Genomic DNA, 20860 nt, shown 5'->3' with positions numbered 1-20860 from the left:
CAGGTGGCACGTGAGCTCTGTCCAACCTGATTATCTTATATGTAAGATAATACATACCTTATTATCATATCCCATCCCCCCACCCCCCCACCTCACCTCCTTCCCCTCCCCACAGCACCTGTATATATGTATATATGTTTGTACATATTTATTACTCTATTTATTTTACTTGTACTTATTTACTATTCTATTTATTTTATTTTATTAATATGTTTTGTTTTGTTGTCTGTCTCCCCCTTCTAGACTGTGAGCCTGCTGTTGGGTAGGGATCATCTCTATATGTTGCCAACTTGTACTTCCCAAGCGCTAAATACAGTGCTCTGCACACAGTAAGCGCTCAATAAATACGATTGAATGAATGAATGAATAATCCAGCACTTAGTACAGTTCCTGGTACACAGTAAGCGCTTAATAAATAGCATTAAAAAAAGTAAGCATTTGAGAAATGCAGTTGATTGATTGAATTGAGCAGTTTCACCAGCACCAGGGCGTAGAACTGAACATCAAGTGTTTTTCAGGCCAGAGGCGTTGGAAGCCCCACCAGCCTCCGAGCCTTGTCTGTCTTTTCACTCCTTTGCCGAGTTGGGGAGAAAAGGGAAGACATCAAGAAACCCGAGCGTCTGCCCTGCAGGGAGCTGGCCTGGCGCAGTCACAAAGGTTTTAAAGTGGCAGTGAAAGCAATTCCCAAATTCGGTAGCCGTGACACTTCAGTCAGTCAATCAAAGTTATGTATTGAGTGCTTATTGTGTGTAAAGCAGTGTTCCAAGCACTTGGGAGAGTGCAGTATAGCAGAATCGTAGACAAGTTCCCCCGCAGTAATCAAGACAGGTGGGAGAGAACGCACCGGAAGGCAGGGTGGCTAGGTGCATGACAATTGCAAGGTGAGGGTGACTCTTCCTGTGCTGAGAAAGTTGCCTCACGAAGTAGCAGAAGTGCTCTGGGCATCGTGGGTGGCCACTGCTACAGGGTAGCAGGAGGAAGTCTTTCCCCGATGAGGAAGAGACCGCAAGACTCCCATTGCTTCCATCAGCCACCCCTACGTGCCCCGATAAAATCTTGCCACCAGGAGCATCGGCTACGGAACCACAGGTTGGCTAGAGAGAGGGACCCGGGACAGCGAGGAGTGACAGACAAGGGTGTCCCTACTCTGGTTCAGTCAAGCTCTGCTATAATAATAATAATGATGGCATTTGTTAAGCGCTTACTATGTGCAAAGCACCGTTCTAAGCGCTGCTATCTTGTCTCACGCCTGAACCCCCCTGGGCTCCCTCTGTCGGGGCCCGGTTTGGGTCCCTATTGGACAAAGGGGCAGTTCTAATTTTACCCCCCTGAATGGAGAAGGTATGTCAAGGTGACAACCAAGGCCGGGCACCCATATGCCAGAGGCCAACTGAAGCTGACCTTCCCAAGGCCCCAGTCCCCTTGCCTGGTGAGAAGCAGTGTGGCTCACTGGAAAGAGCAAAGGCTTTGGAGTCAGAGGTCATGGGATCAAATCCCGACTCCGCCAGTTGTCAGCTGTGTGACTTTGGGCAAGTCACTTCACTTCTCTGGGCCTCAGTGACCTCATCTGTAAAATGGGGATGAAGACTGTGAGCCCCCCGTGGGGCAACCTGACCATCTTGTAACCTCCCCAGCGCTTAAAACAGTGCTTTGCACAGAATAAGTGCTTAATAAGTGCCATCATTATTATTATTATTATTATTACTTTCAGGTCTGACGGCATGGGCTGTGAGGGGCCGGGCCTTCTGCTCCCGGGAAGAGTGAGCCCATTCCCCCTCTCAACCCCCTCTACTATACCTGCTCCCCAAAGGGATGAGCAAAGAGGTACCCCATCTCTCAGATGGGTCAGAGGTAGGACTCAGCCTGTGGCCTTACTCTGGATCACCCATCCCTTGTGGTGGGAGCCTTGGAAGGGATCATAGACTGAGTCACCTGGACCTGGAAAAAAATGGGGACCAGAGGCAACAGACTTTGGTATTGGCCTCTGGTTTCCCATTAACCCCCTATACACACACATGACTTCACTGCCATCCTTAATCCAGCAACTTCTTGAACTGCCACCTAAGCCTGCTCTCAGCCCAGGCCTTGACTTTGAGGCTTTGTATAATCTGGTTGAGAGGAGCAAGAGTAAGAAGAGGAAGGGGACAGAAGGGAGGGGAGAGAAAGAGAGATAGGAAAGAAGGGAGGACAGAAAGGGAAAGAGGAGAGAGAGGGGAGAGAAGGAAAGGAGAGAGGGAAAAAGCATCAAGAATAGGAAGAGAGAAAGTAAAAAGGAGGAAAGGAGACGGTGAGAGGAAAGGGGAGAGGAGAAAGATGGGGGAGGGAAGGGGAGAGAAGGGAGGAAAGAGGAGAGGAGAGAGTTAAAGGGGAGAGAGAAAAGGAGGAGAAGAGAGGAGAGGGAAGACCAAGAAAAAGGGAAAGAAGGGAAGAAAGATAGGGAAAGAGGAGAGAGAAGAGGGGAAGAGAGAAAAGCTACAAACCTCAGTTCCCCAGTGCCACCCTCTCGAGCTGCTAGCAAGGGAAAACACAATGTGACAGGCACATTCCCTGGGCTTCGTTTCCAGTCCATCAGACAAGACATTAAACTGGCTCTCGGCGAGGTTGTGTCGGCGAAAGGTGCAAAACACCGGGGTCTGGGGACGGTTCCTTACATAAGTGAACGGGGAAGGCGGGGCGGACGTGCCCCACATGCACTAATGACTCCAGCAGAGAGTCCATCCCCATCAGCCCTGACAGGCCCCACTGGGGAAGAGACGGGCGAGAGCCAACATCTATTGCTGAGGGTGGGAGAAGAGAACACAAATCACAACAAATCCTGAGACCTTTGGGTGGTTTTTCGCCCCTTTGTACAGTTTTTTTTTCCTTTCTGTGATATTTGTTAAAAGCATTCTATGCGTCAAGAACTGTTCTAAGCTCTAAGATGCACATTTATCAGGTCGGACACAGTTCCCGTCCCACGTGGGACTCACAGACTAAGTAGGAAGGAGAATGGGTTTTGAATCCCCATTTTACAGGTGACGAAACCCGTGTTCATCGTGACCCCCACCCTCACCCTGGGGGGAAAGCACATGACCAGAGAGTGAGACCAAGTTGGTGACTAGCCAACGGCTGACCTGTCTCTCTCCCTCCCCTCCACCTCCTGGGCTGTGAAAAGTGCCAACCCCCTGAGAACAGAAAAGCAGAAACAGATAGGGTTAGGGTCTTGGCTTGTACCTTTTTACCCGACTGAATTCAATCCCCGCCCACAAAATCATTGTTTTTCAAATGAGGGTGAAAGCTAAAGAAAAGGCCTGAAATTTTGGTTTCGGGGGATTTCCCTCTTCCCCCAGCTGCCCCCCTACTCCCTGAGGGCGGAGGAATTGGCTCCCGAGGCTGGTATCCACCCACGGCTAGTCAGTGAACTGGCCGTAAGCCCTCACCTCAATCCTGGGATTGGGAAACTCTTCCATTCTGGAATGACGCTACAGGATGACACCCTAATTAAGCCCCATCCTCTGAACGAGGCCGGGGCCGCCGACAGGTAGCCAAGCTTTCATTTAGCCTTTCATTTTGCCAGCAAGGGGGACTGCTAGAGGGAGACGGGCGGAGCAGGTGGTAGCCAATATGACTCAAGGAATCGATCTATCAGTGGTATTTCGTAAGCACTAACTGTGGGCATAGCTTCGTATGATAGAGTACAGTGGAGGAAGTGGACCTGATCCCTGCCCTCGAGGAGTTTACAGTCCAGCGGGGAAACGGACATTAAATTAAATCACAGGTGGAGGAGGCATCTGAGAATAAGAGTGTGAATACATTGGCTGTGATGAGGCCTATGGACCTTAGTGCATAAGTGACCCAGTCCTCAGTCGTCAATCAGTGACACAATTAAGTGTCTACTGGGTGCAGAACTTGGGAGAGGGCAATATCGTAGCATTGGTAGGCATGATCCCTGCCCTAAAGGAGTTTACAGACTAGAGGGAGGGGAGGGAAATAAGATGGGGAGATGAGAGGCTAGTCAGGGAAGACTTCCTGGAGGAGATATGATTTTAGTAGAGGTTTGAAGACAGAGAGAGTGGTGGTCTGTTGGATGTGAAGGGGGAAAGTAAAATAAAGTCAAAGGAAGCCTCAATTTGAAATCTTAAAATTTGAACCTGATGTTTCCAGAATCGTAAAACAGGAGTGAGACACCTCAAACGATGTATGTTTTTCCCCCAATCCACAGTCCATCGTTTGTAATAATAATGATGGCATTTATTAAGCGCTTACTATGTGCAAGGCACTGTTCTAAGCTCTGGGGAGGTTACAAGGTAATCAGGTTGTCCCACGGGGGGCTCACAGTCTTAACCCCCATTTTACAGATGAGGTCACTGAGGCACAGGGAAGTTAAGTGACTTGCCCAAAGTCACACAGCTGACAGTTGGCAGAGCTGGGATTTGAACCCATGACCTCTGACTCCAAAGCCCGGGCTCTTTCCACTGAGCCACGCTGCTTCTGGCTATACGTCGGGCTCCTACTCCGGCCGGAACCGAGTACCGTAGAGGCGGAGGCGCGATCGTTCACCCCGCAGCCGATTCAGAAAGACAGAGAAAGGGGAAAACAAGTCAGGAGGGCCAGTTGATAGGACTGACCAAATTTGCTGAGAGATGAGGATGTACCACAAAGAGACATGCAGTTTCTAGAGAATGACGATGTTGTTTATTAAGGATTATAAGCCCCATGCTAAGCACTGGGATAGGTACAAGATATTCAGGTTAGACAGAACCCTTGTCATACACGGGGGTCCCAGTCTAAATAGGAGGGAGAGTAGGTATTTTATTCATTCATTCATTCAATCGTATTTAATGAGCGCTTGCTGTGTGCAGAGCACTGTACTAAGCACTTGGGAAGTGTTTTATCCCCATTTTACAGATTCATTCATTCAATCGTATTTATTGAGCGCTTGCCGTGTGCAGAGCACTGTACTAAGCACTTGGGAAGTATTTTATCCCCATTTTACAGATTCATTCATTCAATCGTATTTATTGAGCGCTTACCGTGTGCAGAGCACTGTACTAAGCGCTTGGAAAGTACAAGTTGGCAACATATGAGAAGATGAGAAGATGATACAGATGAGACGCCGAGTGGCCTAGTGGACCCAGCGCTTAGAACAGTGCTTTGCACATAGTAAGCGCTTAATAAATGCCATCATTATTATAGAGTCTTGGCCTAGAAGCCAAAAGGCCCTGCTTTGCCACTTGTCTGCTGTGTGGCCTTGGGCAAGTCACTTAATTCTCTGGGGTTCAGTTACCTCATTAGAGAAGCAGCGTGGCTCAGTGGAAAGAGCCCGGGCTTGGGAGTCAGAGGACCTGGGTTCTGATCCCGGCTCTGCCACTTGTCTGTTGTGTGACCTTGGGCAAGTCACTTCACCTCTCTGTGCCTCAGTTCCCTCATCTGGAAAACGAGGATTCAAAGTGTGAGCCCCACGTGGGACAACCTGATTACCTTGTAACTACCCCAGTGCTTAGAACGGTGCTTGGCATAGAGTAATTGCTTAACAAATGCCAGAATTATCGTTATTATTATCTGGAAAAACAGGGATTAGGACGTGGGCTGTGTCTGAACTGTTTAGCTTGTATTCATTCATTCATTCAATCGTATTAATTGAGTGCTTACTGTGTGCAGAGCACTGTACTAAGCGCTTGGGAAGTACAAGTTACAAGTAGTATCTACCCCAGAGCTTATTATAGTCCCTAGCTTAACAAATACCATTAAAAAATGAGGTAACTGGGGCACAGAGTAATTAAGTGACTTGCCCAAGGCCACACAGAGGCAACTCCAAGGACTAGAACCCAGGTGTCATGTCTCCCAGGCTCTTTCCCCTGATTCAACCAGCATCATCTCCGAGTGAGTCCAAATCAACAACCTCAGAATGGGATTCCCTGGATCACAGCCCATTTGCTGGCAGTGAGGCAGTGCTCCCAGCGATACCATTCTCTGTTATCGTGTGAGGAGAATGATAATAGAAAGAATTCCCAAGAATTGGTTCTATGGGGAGCTGAAATCTATCAATCCATCAACGGAATTTATTGAGCGCTTACTGTTTGCAGGGCACTGTACTAAGCACTTGGAAGAATACTTTGACGATGAGCCCCGGTTGAGACCTGATTATTCATTCAATCGTATTTATTGAGCACTTACCGTGTGCAGAGCACTGTACTAAGCGCTTGGAAGAGTACTTTGACAATGAGCCCCGGTTGAGACTTGATTATTCATTCAGTTGTATTTATTGAGCACTTACTGTGTGCAGAGCACTGTACTAAGCGCTTGGAAGAGTACTTTGACGATGAGCCCCGGTTGAGACTTGATTATTCATTCAATCGTATTTATTGAGCACTTACTGTGTGCAGAGCACTGTACTAAGCGCTTGGAAGAGTACTTTGATGATGAGCCCCCATTGAGACTCGATTATTCATTCAGTTGTATTTATTGAGCACTTACTGTGTGCAGAGCACTGTACTAAGCGCTTGGAAAGTACAATTCGGCAACAGAGACAATCCCTGCCCACAACGGGCTCACAGTCGAAAAGCGGGGAGACAGACATCCAAATAAGCAAAGTATATGGGCTGGGTTGTAGTACAACAGTAGTGATGTGGGAGAGGGGGAACAAAGGTGTTTGGGTGCTTTGAAGATGGTATTTATTAAGTACTATGTGCCAGACACTGTATTAAACACTGGAGTGAATACAAACAAATCGGGTTAGACCCTGTCCCACATGGGGCTCACAGTCTCAGTCAATCAATCAATCAATCAATCAATTGTATTTATTGAGCACTTACTGTGTGCAGAACACTGTACTAAGTGCTTGGGAAGTACAAGCAGTCCTCATTTTACACATAAGGTAAGAGGTCCAGAGAAGTGAAGTGACTTACCCAAGGTCACACAGCAGAGCAGTAGCAGAGCTGGGATTATCTTGTTTCTATCTCAGTGCCTTGTCACAGAATAAGCACTTTATAGGGTGATGGTTTGATATAGTATAACAGAGTTGATAGAGACAATCCCTGCCCACAAGGAGTTTACAGTCTAGAGGGGGAGACAGGCATTGAAATAAACTGCGGATATAGATTTAAGGGCAGAGTGAATAAAGGATGCAAATCCAAGTTCTTGGGTGATGCAGAAAGGAGAGGGAATAGAGGGAAATGAGGGCTTAGTATTGGAAGGCCTCTTGGAGGAGATGTGGTTGTAATAAGGCTTTGAAGGTGGGGAGAGCGGTGGTCTGTCGGATATGAAATGGGAGAATATTCCAGGGCAGAAGTAGGGCATGGTTGAGGGGTCGGCAGCGAGATAGACAAAATTGAGGTACAGTGAGCAGGTTGGTGTTAGAGGAGCAATGGGGCCAACAAAGCTTGTATAATAATAATAATAATAATAATAATAATAATGGTGTTTGTTAAGCGCTTACTATGTGCCAAACACTGGAGCCAACAAAGCTTGTATTATAATAATAATAATGGTGTTTGTTAAGCACTTACTATGTGCCAAACACTGTTCTGAGCTCTGGGATAGATGCAAGGTGATCAGGTTGTTCCACGTGGGCCTCACAGCCTTAATCCCCGGTTTACAGATGAGGTAACTGAGGCACAGAGAATAATAATAATAATAATAATAATAATGTTGGTATTTGTTAAGCGCTTACTATGTGCAAAGCACTGTTCTAAGCGCTGGGGTAGGTACAAGAGAAGTGAAATGACTTGCCCAAAGTCACACAGGGGACAAGCAGTGGAGTCAGGATTAGAACCCATGACCTCTGACTCCCAAAGCCGGGCTCTCTCCACTAAGCCACGTTGCTTCTCTATCTACCCCACTGCCGAGTACAGTGCCCGGCACATAGTAAATGTTTAGCATCTACCTTAAAAATGGAGTTGGGATGGAGTTGGGGTGGATGGCGGAGGTGCTTTCATTCATTCATTCATTCATTCAGTCGTATTTATTGAGCGCTTACGGTGTGCAGAGCACTGTACTAAGCGCTTGGGAAGGACAAGTTGAGACGGATGAATGAAAGACTTCGAAGAGTCACAGAAGCACCAACGTGTCCCCACTGTAGGATACTGGAAGGGAAGTGAAAATGGAGCTAATGTGGAGTGCTGCGGTGGGGCAGGAACGGCCGGGGAGAGACAGGTGTCCTTTGTTAGCACACTTCTGGCACCGTGCACACCACAAGACCCGGCCGCCTAACATGTACCACAAAAAGGGCGGCAGTGTGCCCGGTAGGCTCGTGCCACCCAGCTGCCTCCGTGCGTCACGTCGCATCCGCCCCCGACGGGTGCCATGGCACCTGTCGCCATGGTACCCTGGAGGCTGGGCAAAGGCAGACAAGGACCAAACACCTGGAAGGGAGCCCTCCCCAATCCTTCCTGCCGCTGGAGCGAGCCTGCCTTCCTGTGCCCGCAGTCTTTTAGACTGTGAGCCCACTGTTGGGTAGGGACTGTCTCTATATGTTGCCAATTTGTACTTCCCAAGCGCTTAGTACAGTGTTCTGCACATAGTAAGCGCTCAATAAATACGATTGATGATGATGATGCCTGACAGGATGGGGTGGGCTCAGCCCCTTCGCCTCAGGGTGGACGGGAGCTGTGGTGTGGGTTCGCTCTTGACTCCAGCCAGGCAGAAATAATAATAATAACGATGGCATTTGTTAAACGCTTACTATGCGCCAAGCGCTGTTCTAAGTGCTGGGGAGGTGACAAGGTGGTGAGGTTGGCCCCCGGGGGGCTCGCAGTCTTAATCCCCATTTTTACAGATGAGGGCCCAGAGAAGTGAAGTGACTTGCCCCGAGTCACCCAGCTGACAGGTGGCGGAGCCGGGATCTGAACCCATGACCTCTGACTCCAAAGCCCGGGCTCTTTCCACTGAGCCACGCCGCTTCTCAAGTGGAAGTGTGGAACTCTCCTGGCTCAGGCGGGGAGGGCCAAGGGGGTAGACTGCGGGGAGTAGCTCACGCTTCCCTCCCCAGGTGGTTATCGGATTGCTGGATGACCCGAAGAAAGGCGCTTGTCCTCTCTGGGCCTCAAGTTTCCCAATCTGTAAAATAGGGATAATGCTTTCCTTCCTAGTATGTTGGAGAGAGCCTTGTCCAGCAAAAGGGAGAAAAGCCTGCCAGTGGTTATCTCCCTGTGCCCCGAGGGAGTAGTCTTGGGGCTCCTTGGAGGTGGTGTTGGTTACTTTATTCTTTTAATGGTATTTGTTAGGTGCTTATTATGTGCCAAGCACTGTGCTAAGTGCTAGAGAAGAAGCTTGGAAAGAGCACGGGTTTGGGAGTCATAGGTCATGGGTTCAAATCCCGGCTCTGCCAATTGTCAGCTGTGTGACTTTGGGCAAGCCGCTTATCTTCTCTGGGCCTCAGTTCCCTCATCTGTCAAATGGGGATTAAGACGGTGAGCCCCGCGTGGGACAACCTGATCACCTTGTAACCTCTCCAGCGCTTAGAACAGTGCTTTGCACATAGTAAGCGCTTAATAAATGCCATTATTTTCATTATTATTATAAAAGACAGTCAGACACGGTCTCAGTCCCACCAGGGGCTCACAGTCTAGGGAGCAGGAAGGCAGGTATTAAATCCCTAGTAGATGAGGAAACTGAGGCTCGGAGAAGCGAAGTGACTTGCCCAAGAACACACAGTAGACAAGTGGCAGTGCCGGGATTAGAACCAGGGTCCTCCGGCTCACAGATCCGTGCTCTTCCCGCTAGGCCAGGCTGGTATTTCTTAATTGTCCCCGATCAGGGCGGCGGAGGGCTTCCTGGATGCTTTCTGCCAGTCTGGGTGTCCCCTAGGGTCGCCAATTGACTGGCCCGCTCTGGGGTTAGGGGGACGACGTCCTTTCCGCCCCACCCGCCGTCGGCCAGCACATCGGCCGACCTACCTGAGTCTCTCCTCCCCTCTCCTTCTTCCTCCCCCAACTCCCCAGCTGTGGGTGAACCAAGAAGATGGAGTGGAAGAAGGCACCAGCGAGGTCCAGAACGGGCACCTGGACCCCGGCTCAGACTGCCTGTGCCTCGGCCGGACCCTGCAGAACCGGGACCAGATGAGAGCCAACGTCATCAATGAGATCATGAGCACAGAACGCCACTACATCAAGCACCTCAAGGACATCTGTGACGTGAGTGAAAGCCAGGCCGGGGGGGCGGCAGGGGATAAGAATAATCATAATAATAACGATGACATTTGTTAAGCGCTTACTATGTGCTTCTGAGCTCTGGGGAGGCTGCAAGGTGATCAGGTTGTCCCACGGGGGGCTCACACTCAATCCCCATTTTACAGATGAGGGAACTGAGGCCCAGAGAAGTGAAGTGACTTGCCCAAAGTCACACAGCTGGCAATTGGTGGAGCCGGGATTTGAACCCATGACCACTCACTCCAAAGCCGGGGCTCTTTCCACTGAGCCATGCTGCTTCTCCAGGGGGATGCTGGGGAGTCAGCAGGAAGCGGCTCAGGCGGGAGGGCCACGGAGGTAGGATGCGGGGAGTAGCTCCTGCTTCCCTCCCAGATGGATACCGGATTGCTGGATGCCCCGGAGAAAGGCACTGGTCCTCTCTGGGCCTCAATTTTCGCCTTCTATAAAATAGGGATAACGCCTTCCTTCCTGGCATGTTGGAGAGAGCCTTGCCTAGCAAAAGGGAGTGTGAGTGGTTACCTCCCTGTGCCCTGAGGGAGTAGTCTTGGGGCTCCTTGGAGGTGGTGTCGTACAGAGAGATAAGCCAGCCCATATGGCATAGGGGACCTCTGGCCAGTTCCTACAGCAGCCCCTCCAGTCCCCCGGCCGGTCCAAAAGCCCTGTGCCCTTATCCCGGGAGAGACCCAGACTCCAGAGGAAGGGTGCGGGGGTTCCAACCTGGCCCTCAGAGCCCGATTCCCAGTCTTGCTTCTGCAGTGCCTTGGAGAGGGGCACACCGGGCTGATGCCCACCACGGCCGAAGAGCCCAGGGGCGGCATTAGAGAAAGGAAGCTGCAGCACAGACTCTATAAAGGTGGAAGGGGGGGGGTGACCACATGGCCCAGGGGGACTGCCCTCCCAGCTAGGTGTGGGGCCACTCTCTGAGCAGAATTCTTGGGCTTGTCCCAGGACACAGAGGCAGGGCCGAAAATGGCCTTGGGGGCTGCATGGACTCTGGGCAAGCTTGGGCCCCAGCATGGTTTTGACTCATACTCAGTGGGAAGGCTCCCTCCCATCAGCCTCCTCAGCCCCAGGACACGCATTCAGCCCCTCATGAGCAGCACCACCTCCGATACAAGGGCTGCCCACTGCCCACAGCTGTGGACCCCCAGGTGGCCCCCCCCCCCCCCCCCCCCCCCCCCGTCTCAAGGCTCTGAGCTCCTGGAAGGAACGGGATGGTAGGGAAGGAGAGACTCATCCATTCTTTTTCCTATCACCTCTAATTGACCTTAGAGTCCATCTCCCCCGCTAAACTCTAAGCTCCATATGGCCAGGCTTGGGACCACTTCTCCTACCATACTCTACCAAACACTCGGTACCAACGCCCTCAAGACTGTAAGCTCCTGTGGGCAGGGAACATCTCTACCAACTCTGTTATACTGTACTTTCCTAAGCCCTTAGTCTCCTCTCGGGAGAGTTTCCAGTCCTTTACCAGTCTCAGCTACAGAAGGGAGAGTAAAGCAGAGACCTACCCATTCCATTCCTAGCTTGGCCAGTGGCTAGTGAGTGGAAGTTAATCTGCTATAAGGCAAAACTCATCTGTGCAGGGCAGCAGCTACATGGGAGACAGTCAAGGCAGGAGACTCAAGTTTAATAGTAATAATAATAATGATGGGCTTTGTTAAGCGCTTACTATGTGCAAAGCACTGTTCTAAGTTTACTGCATGGAAGGAGGCAATGGTAAACCCCTTCCGTATTTTTCCCAAGAAAAGGCTCTGGATACGCCACCAGAACGATCGCAGATGGAGGTGGGGCCTTCTGGGAGAGATGTGTTATGGGTCGGAAACGACTTGACAGCATAAGCCAACTTGTACTTCTCAAGCGCTTAGTACAGTGCTCTGCACACAGTAAGTGCTCAATAAATACGATTGAATGAATGAATGAATAAGGCCAGGCAAGACCTTAGTAAAGTGCTCTGCAAACAGTAGGTGCTCATTAAGTACTATTGATTGATGCTCTGTACCCAACATGAGGACAATAAGTACCATCGATTGATTGATTAAGATAGGCACTGGCCCTCTGGAACCATTCCCATAATCTTCCAGGTCTGGTCCTGTACCGATGTCATGTTGTATTTCTATTAGCATGCTTACTTCCCACCTACCTGCCAGCGGGCTTGAGCTGGGGCTTACCTGCAAGGCCGCTGTAGGGCACTGATAAGGCTCCAAGGGATAAAGACAGGCTGTGGTTTTGTAAATCTGCAGAAGTGGGGAAAAACAGATGCCTTTGCACTCGGGAAATGCATCTCTTGGTGCACTTGTGACGCTCGACAGGAAAGTCTGGGGAGTTTGGGGGAACGGGGGCGAAGGGGGTTCTGAGCTGGGGTTTCCCTTCCAACCAGGTCGAAGGGTCTGAAGCGGTCCAAACCTCTCTTCAATCTGCTTATTGAGCCTCCACTCTGGGGAGGTGGCTAGGCCACACCTCCAAATGGGGGGACTGATTCTGGAGCTCCAGTAGCCCTTCAATACCAAGCCTGCAGTGGGCTCTGCCCCACACCCTTCCCGAGGGTCCCAGAAGGTCACGGGTCTGGACCGAACCCAGGTCCAGTAGACCATTTCCTGTTGGGCTTCAGGTTGGGGACCAGGACCAGGATGGTAATGCTTACCCAGGTGTCTGCTGGAGGAGGAGTGATGTCGCTGTTGCCGTCTGCCAGTTACCACGGCAACGGCAGTGATGATTCACGTGGCTTTCAGCCAAAATTGGCTCCCCTAACAGCCTCTTCTTTTATTCCTCCTGTTTCTCCTCCCCCTCTCTTCCTCCAGTCCCTCCTCCCCTTTCTTCACCTCGAGACTCTCCTTTGCCTCCTCCGCCTTCTCCTCCCCCACTTTCCTCTTTTTCTTCTTCCTTCTCCTCCCCCTCTTCCTCCCTCCTCCTCCACCTCCTCATTGCCCTCTTGCTCCTCCTCAGGGTCTTCCCTTTCCTTCCCCATTCCCTGCTTTCTCTAAACGTGGCCCAAATAAACCAGTCATTCCTCTGCAACAAATCTGGGGATCTGGGGGCTGGTTTGCGTCGGGCCCTGAGTCGTGGGGTCCGGAGCGGATGGTGGGCCCGGTGGGGGCTGTGAGCCGACAGGTCCAACTCAGTTGCTGAGCGAGGAGACCCTCTGTGTCCCCCAGCAAGATGCCGCCTGGGAAACCGGAGTTGCTTATGAACTCTAAACAAAGAAATCAATCAATCAATCAATCAGTCAAGAGTATTTTTCGTGTACTTACTCTGTGCAGAGCACTGTACTGAGTGCTTGGGAGAGTACAACAGAGGTGGTAGACGAGTTTCCTGCTCTCTAGGAACTTAGAGTCAAGGAGGGAAGACTGTCACCGAAATACATTTCCAAAAGGGGGAAACCACGGAGAATAAGCATGTGGACATAAGTGCTGTGGGGATGGTGACCAAAGTGCTTCGGGGGTACAGACCCAAGTGCATAGTTAATAATAGTAATTATGGTATTTGTTAAGCAGACACTGAACTAAGCACCGAGGCGGATACAAGCAAATCGGGTTGGACACGGTCCCCGTCCCACGAAGGGCTCACGGTCTCAATCCCCATCTTACAGATGAGGTAACTGACGCACAGAGAAGTGAAGTGACTTGCCCAAGGTCACACAGCAAGCGAATGGTGGCGTCAGGATTAGAACCCATGACCTTTTGATTCCCAGGCCCATGCTCTATCCACTATGCTGTAGTTGACACAGAAGGGAGGGAGAATAGAGTGGAGAGGTGTGTGGTTAGTGAGAGAAGGCTTCCTGCAGGAGACCGGGCATTTAAAATTCACCCCACCCTAAGCCCCACAGCACTTTTGAACTTATCTATAAATTATATGTATTATAAATTATTATTTTTGTTCATGTCTGTCTTCCCCTTTAGACTGTAAGCTCACTGTGGGCCGGGAATGTGTCCACCAGCCCTGTTGTATTGTGCTTCCCCACTTAGTACACTGTTCCGAACATAGGAACTGCTCAATAAATACCATTGCCGCTGACGATTCAGATGACGTAATAGGATTTTGGTGGGTTTTGAACTAGGAGAGAGCGGTGGCCTGTCAGGTAGGGCGTGAGCAGGGGGTTGATGGTGAAAGATGAGACGAGAGCGATGTCCAGTCAGTAGGTTGGGATTAGAGGAGCGAAGTGCGTGGGCTGGGCTGCAGTGGGAGAGAGCCGACTGATTCCTCAAAGCTGATGGTCGGGAGTTTCTGCTTGATGAGGAGATGGTGAGCGCAGGGCACTATAATAACAATAATGATGGCATTTATTAAGTGCTTACTATGTGCAAAGCACTGTCCTAAGCGGTGGGGAGGTTACAAGGTGATCAGGTTGTCCCACGGGGGGCTCACAGTCTTCATCCCCATTCTACAGGTGAGGTAACTGAGGCCCAGAGAAGTGAAGTGACTTGCCCCAAGTCACACAGCTGACATGTGGCAGAGCCGGGATTTGAACCCATGAACTCTGACTCCAAAGCCCGGGCTCTTTCCACTGAGCCACGCTGCTTCCCCCATACTTCCCACTATACTAAGCGCTTGGGAAGTCCAAGTCGACAACATACAATATACAATCCCATCCCCCCCTGCCCTTCCCCATTCCCCACGCCCTACCTCCTTCCCCTCCCCACATCACCTGTATATATGTTTGTACAGATTTATTACTCTATTTTACCTGTACATATTTTCTATTCTATTTTGTTAATATGTTTTGCTTTGTTGTCTGTCTCCCCCTCCTAGACTGTGAGCCCGCTGTTGGGTGGGGACTGTCTCTGTATGTTGCCCACATGGACTTCCCAAGCGCTTAGTACAGTGCTCTGCACACAGTAAGCACTCAGTTAATACGATTGAATGAATAAATGAATGTTGGGTAGGAACCGTCTCTGTATGTTGCCCACTTGGACTTCCCAAGCGCTTAGTACAGTGCTCTGCACATAGTAAGCGCTCAGTTAATACGATTGAATGAATGAATGAATGTTGGGTAGGGACCGTCTCTGTATGTTGCCCACTTGGACTTCCCAAGTGCTTAGTACAGTGCTTTGCACACAGTAAGCGCTCAATAAATACGATTGAATGAACCACTCAGAGTTTTTGAGTGAAATGTGCACAGCTGCCTTTTCTTTTGGTCAGACTGGTGGGGTGACAGGCTGGAGTCAGGGAAGCCAGTGAGAATCGATCATCATCATCATCAATCGTATTTATTGAGCGCTTACTGTGTGCAGAGCACTGTACTAAGTGCTTGGGAAGTACAAGTTGGCAACATATAGAGACAGTCCCTACCCAACAGTGGGCGATCAGTCAGTCAGTGGTATTTATTGAGCACTTACTGTGTGCAGAGCACTGTACTAAGCCCTTGGGAAAGTCTAATACAACGGAGAAAGCAGGAGACACTCAACCTCCCCACCCTCCATGTCCCTGCTCAAGTTAGAGACATAGGTGGGCGGCCCCCGGCTCTTCCTGTTTCAGCTCTCAAAGACACAGCATCTTTCGCTCCCTCTTCCTCCCCAATCTCAGTCAATCAATCAATCAATCAATCGTATATATTGAGCACTTACTATGTGCAGAGCACTGTACTAAGCGCTTGGGAAGTACAAATTGGCAACACATAGAGACGGTCCCTACCCAGCAGTGGGCTCACAGTCTAAAAGGGGGAGACAGAGAACAGAACCAAACATACCAACAAAATAAAATAAATAGGATAGAAATGTACAAGTAAAATAAATAAATAAATAGATAAATAGAGTAATAAATATGCTCCATCTGCAGGACTACACCCAAAAAGTGTTTTAATCACAGCAAGGGGGTCCATGTCACCTGCCTTGAGCACTTAATGCCACTGAGTCCAGAGAACCTCTACGGGCTGTTCCCTGCTTCTGAACATGCGGGAGGGAGCGGGGCTGCCGGGGAGGATGATAATAATTCATAACCTGGACTTCCCAAGCGCTTAGTACAGTGCTCTGCACACAGTAAGCGCTCAATAAATACGATTGATTGATTGATTGATAATGGCATTTATTAAGCGCTTACTGGGGAGGTTACAAGGTGATCAGGTTGTCCCCCAGGGGGCTCACAGTCTTAATCCCCATTTTACAGTTGAGGTCACTGAGGCCCGGAGAAGTGAAGTGACTTGCCCGAAGTCACACAGCTGACAATTGGCAGACCCGGGATTTGAACCCATGACCTCTGACTCCAAAGTCCGGGCTCTTTCCACTGAGCCACGCTGCTTTGGTATTTGTTAAGCGCTCACTAAGGGCGAAGCACTGTTCTAAGCGCTGGGGTAAATACAAGGTAGGTTGTCCCACGTGGGGCTCACAGGCTTCATCCCCATTTGACAGAAGCGGTAACTGAGCCACAGAGAAGTTAAGTGACTTGCCCAAGATCACAGAGCAGACACGTGGCAGAGCCAGGATTAGAACCCACGTCCTCTGACTCCCAAGCCTGTGCTCTTTCCACTGAGCCACGCTGCTTCTCTAAGGGATCAGACCCAGCATCGTTTTAGACCCCCTTTTCCTCCCCCAGAACCCTGTTTGCCTCATTCGTATTTATTGAGCGCTTACGGTGGGCAGAGCTCTGTACTGAGCGCTTAGGAGAGTACAATAGAGCAATAGACAGATGCATTCCCTGTGCACTTATGGTCTAGACGGGGGAGACCGTAAGGTCGCCGTGGTCCAGGAATGTCTGTTATATTGTTGTGATGTACCCCCCTAGCGCTTAGTACACTGTCCTGCGGTCAATAAATACGATTGAGGGTGTGCCCCTGCGACTCCCTTCCTTGGCCTCATTGGTGCCCCTTTTTTCCTTTCCTCTCCTCCCCATCCCCCCCACCCTACCTCCTTCCCCTCCCCACAGCACCTGTATATATGTTTGTACAGATTTATTACTCTATTTATTTTGCTTGCATATATTTACTATTCTATTTATTGTGTTAATGATGTGCATCTAGCTTTGTTTTTATTAATTCTAGACTGTGAGCCCACTGTTGGGTAGGGACTGTCTCTATACGTTGCCAACTTGTACATCCCAAGCACTTAGTACAATGCTCTGCACACAGTAAGTGCTCAATAAATACGATTGATTGATTGAGTGATTCTGATAACTTGACACCTGTCCAGATGTTTTGTCTTGTTGTCTGTCTCCCCCTTCTAGACTGTGAGCGCTTTGTTGGGTAGGGACTGTCTCTATATGTTGCCAATGTGTACTTCCCAAGCATTTAGTACAGTGCCCTGCACACAGTAAGCGCTCAATAAATACGATTGAATGAATGAATGAATGAAAAAGGAAAATCCCCACCTCTTCCCCTCCCCTTAGCTGTCCCCATTGGCCTGTGCTTTCTCTCCATCAGACTGGTTGAGGGTCGTGTCTTCTCCTTCTGTCCCTCCCCATGGTTCCTCCCCATGAGACGTAGGGGGACTTAATTAATTAATGAATGATGGCATTTATTAAGCGCTTACTATGCGCAAAGCACTGTTCTAAGCGCTGGGGGGGGGGGAATACAAGGTGATCAGGTTGTCCCACGTGGGGCTCACAGTCTTCATCCCCATTTTCCAGACGAGGTAACTGAGGCACAGAGAAGTGAAGTGATTTGCCCAAAGTCACACAGCTGACAAGTGGCAAAGCCGGGATTAGAACCCAAGCCCGGGCTCTTTCCATTGAGCCACGCTGCTTCTCTATATCTGTATCTACCCCAGCTCTTATTACAGGGTCTGACACAATGTAAGCACTTAACAAGTACCGTAAAAAAGGTTGTTTTTGAGCTTTTCCACCCCAGTCCTGGGAGGTCCCTGCCCTGGACTCTTTCGAGCCAGATTAGGAAAAGCAAGCATCTGCTCCGCTTTGCCACTCTCTGCCCTGCCTTGCTGCGGTCTGATCTGCTGTTCGGGTTTCCCAAAGGGCCAGGCCTTTTCCTTCTCCACGTTGTGTGACTCATTTACCCCTGGCTCGGTCCCAAGCCGGGGTTAATGGGCAACGAGACTGTTGTAGGGGGTTCCGACTCTTGGGAGTGTGTGGGAATCCTCGTCATGACAGGGCCTCGGCTGCAAAATCCGCGGCCGTTCCGTGTGCCCTGTTAGGTTTGTGTCCCTGCGGCCAGTCAGTAGCACCTTGAGTGATGCAGAGCGGAGGCTGTGGTTCCCAGCTGTCTCCAGAGAGGCCATGGTTTCCACCCGCCTCCGGAGAAGTCGTGGTTCCCAGCTGAATCAGGAGAGGCCGTGGTTCCCGGCTGCTGATCCGGGAAGCGCATGGTTCCCAACTGGATCCAGAGAGGTCATAGTTCCTGGCTGAACACGCGGTGGCTGTGGTTCCCGGCTGCTCCCGACGAGGCCGTGGTTCCCGGCTGGGCCTGGGACGGCTGGGGCTCGATCCGGCCACCGCTCCCTGCACCGCTGTGACGTCGCTGCCCCCCCGCTCTTCCGCAGGGGTACCTGAAGCAGTGTCGGAAGAGGAGGGACATGTTCAGTGACGAGCAGCTGAAGGTGATTTTCGGGAACATCGAAGACATTTACAGGTTTCAGATGGGTTTCGTGCGGGACCTGGAGAAGCAGTACAACAACGAGGACCCCCACCTGAGCGAGATCGGACCCTGCTTTCTGGAGCACGTGAGTCTTTCCGGGGGGTGGGGAGGGGGTGCTGGGCGGAACCCGGGCCGATCGCTACCCCTGCTCCCCGGCTGCCCTTGCCGTTCCACGCTCCCTCACCTAGGAGTGCGGTGGGTTAGAGCTGTGCACTGGGAGTGTGGGGCCCCATCAATCAATCAATCAATCAGTTGTATTTATTGAGCACTTACTGTGTTCAGAGCACTGTACTAAGCGCTTGGGAAGTACAAGTTGGCAACATATAGAGACAGTCCCTACCCAACAGTGGGCTCCATCTGAGGACAAGGACTAGTGAGATCTAGGGCTTTTTTCGGGGGGCTTAGGTAGTGAGAGAGAGAGAGTGCATCAGCTGCTGGGGGAGACCTGAGAGAAATCCCGCCCAGTCAATCAATCAATCAATCAATCAACCAGTGCTATTTATTGAGGACTTGCCATGCATAGACCAGTGTCATAAACCGTTTGGAGTGTAGAGTAGGTAGGCACAATTCCTGCTCTTAAGGTGCTCACGATCTAGCCGGGGAGACAGACACTAAAATAAATTACAGGTAGGGGAAAGCAACAAGGTTTAAAGGTATAAACTGCTACAGGGTGGGGCATGTAAATCCCCACGTGCCCAGGTGGCACAGAAGCGGTGATGAGGGATGATGGAAACCGGGTGGGGAGATGGGGGAGGATTCCTGGGGCAGGTGTGATTTCAGAAGGCCTTCGAAGACGGGCAGCCCACAGGTCTGAGAGATGAGAGAGGATGGAAAGTTCCAGGCAAGAGGGAGGAGGTGAGCAAGGGGTCTTTGGCAAGAGTGGTGAGAGTGAGGCATTAGAGGAGTGAAGTGGGCGGGCTGGGCTGTAGTGGGAGAGGGGCGAGGTTCAGTAGCGGGGAGAGCTGGTTGAGGGCCTCTAAGCTGACCATCAGCGGTTTCTGTTTTATGCGGAGAGAGATGGGCAGCTACTGGAGGAGTGGGGACGCGTGAAGAAAATGGTGTTTTAATCAATCAATCGTATTTATTGAGCGCTTACTGTGTGCAGAGCACTGTACTAAGCGCTTGGGAAGTACAAGTTGGCAACATATAGAGACGGTCCCTACCCAACAGCGGGCTCACAGTCGAGAAGGGGGAGACAGAGAACAAAACCAAACATACTAACAAAATAAAATAAATAGAATAGATAATAATAATAATAATGCTGGTATTTGTTAAGCGCTTACTATGTGCAAAGCACTGTTCTAAGCGCTGGGGAGGTTACAAGGTGATCAGGTTGTCCCACGGGGGGCTCCCAGTTTTAATCCTCATTTTACAGATGAGGTAACTGAGGCACAGAGAAGTTAAGTGGCTTGCCCAAGGTCACACAGCTGACAAGTGGCAGAGCAGGGATTCGAACCTATGTCCTCCGACTCCCAAGCCCGTGCTCTTTCCACTGAGCCATGCTGCCTCTCCGAGCCATGCTGCCTCTCCTCATACATAATAGATATGTACAAGTGAAATAGAGTAATAAATATGTACAACCATATATACAGGTGCTGTGGGGAAGGGAAGGAGGTAAGATGGGGGGGATGGAAAGGGGGACGAGGGGGAGAGGAAGGAAGGGGCTCAGTCTGGGAAGGCCTCCTGGAGGAGGGGAGCTTTCAGTAGGGCCAGGGATTAATCAATCCTTAGACTTCCTCTCCCTTCCCTCCAGCCTTCCTCCTTCTCTCATGGAACTGCATAGCGGAAGTTTCTTTTATCAACCTTAGTTCCTCTAGACTGTAAGCTTGTTGTGGGCAGGGAACATGTTTATCAGCTCTGTTGCGTTCATCGTACACTCCCAAGCAGTTAGACCAGTGCTCTGCACAGTAAGTGTTCAATAAATACCATTGATTGATTGATTGATTCCCCATCCCCCAAGACCGGGGATCCCGGCCGGTCCAGCCTCACCCCCCCCTTATCACCTGCCCTGTGGAGAGGTGGTGAAGACCTAACCAGGGACCCCTTGGGAGTCGGATCCCCATTCCGGGGTTGTACTTGGAGCTGGCGGCTCCAAAGCCAGTGGGAGATGAATTGGATTTGGAGCTAATCCACCCTTACCTGGGAGCCTGTGTGCATATAGAATGGGTTCGGGAGAGCCAGTGGTGACAAACTAATGGGCAGAGAACCCAGTTTT

The 20860-nt window shown here is 50.5% G+C and overlaps 1 protein-coding gene across 3 annotated transcripts in view; it reads left to right on the top strand.

Moving 5' to 3' along the window:
* ARHGEF9 (Cdc42 guanine nucleotide exchange factor 9) overlaps window positions 1-20860 on the top strand; it is a 133944-nt gene that overhangs the window by 87844 nt on the left and 25240 nt on the right. For all 3 annotated transcript variants that reach the window (XM_038747803.1, XM_038747805.1, XM_038747804.1), the window contains exons 3-4: window positions 9921-10112; window positions 18551-18730. In XM_038747803.1, coding sequence (XP_038603731.1) covers window positions 9921-10112; window positions 18551-18730 — 372 coding nt within the window. The remainder of the gene's footprint in view (window positions 1-9920; window positions 10113-18550; window positions 18731-20860) is intronic.

Source organism: Tachyglossus aculeatus, chromosome 6 (genome assembly GCF_015852505.1).
Source record: "Tachyglossus aculeatus isolate mTacAcu1 chromosome 6, mTacAcu1.pri, whole genome shotgun sequence".
In the NCBI taxonomy this organism is placed as follows: domain Eukaryota; kingdom Metazoa; phylum Chordata; class Mammalia; order Monotremata; family Tachyglossidae; genus Tachyglossus; species Tachyglossus aculeatus.
Note: the sequence above shows the minus strand (reverse complement) of the source record. Positions and strands in the feature narration are given on the sequence as shown.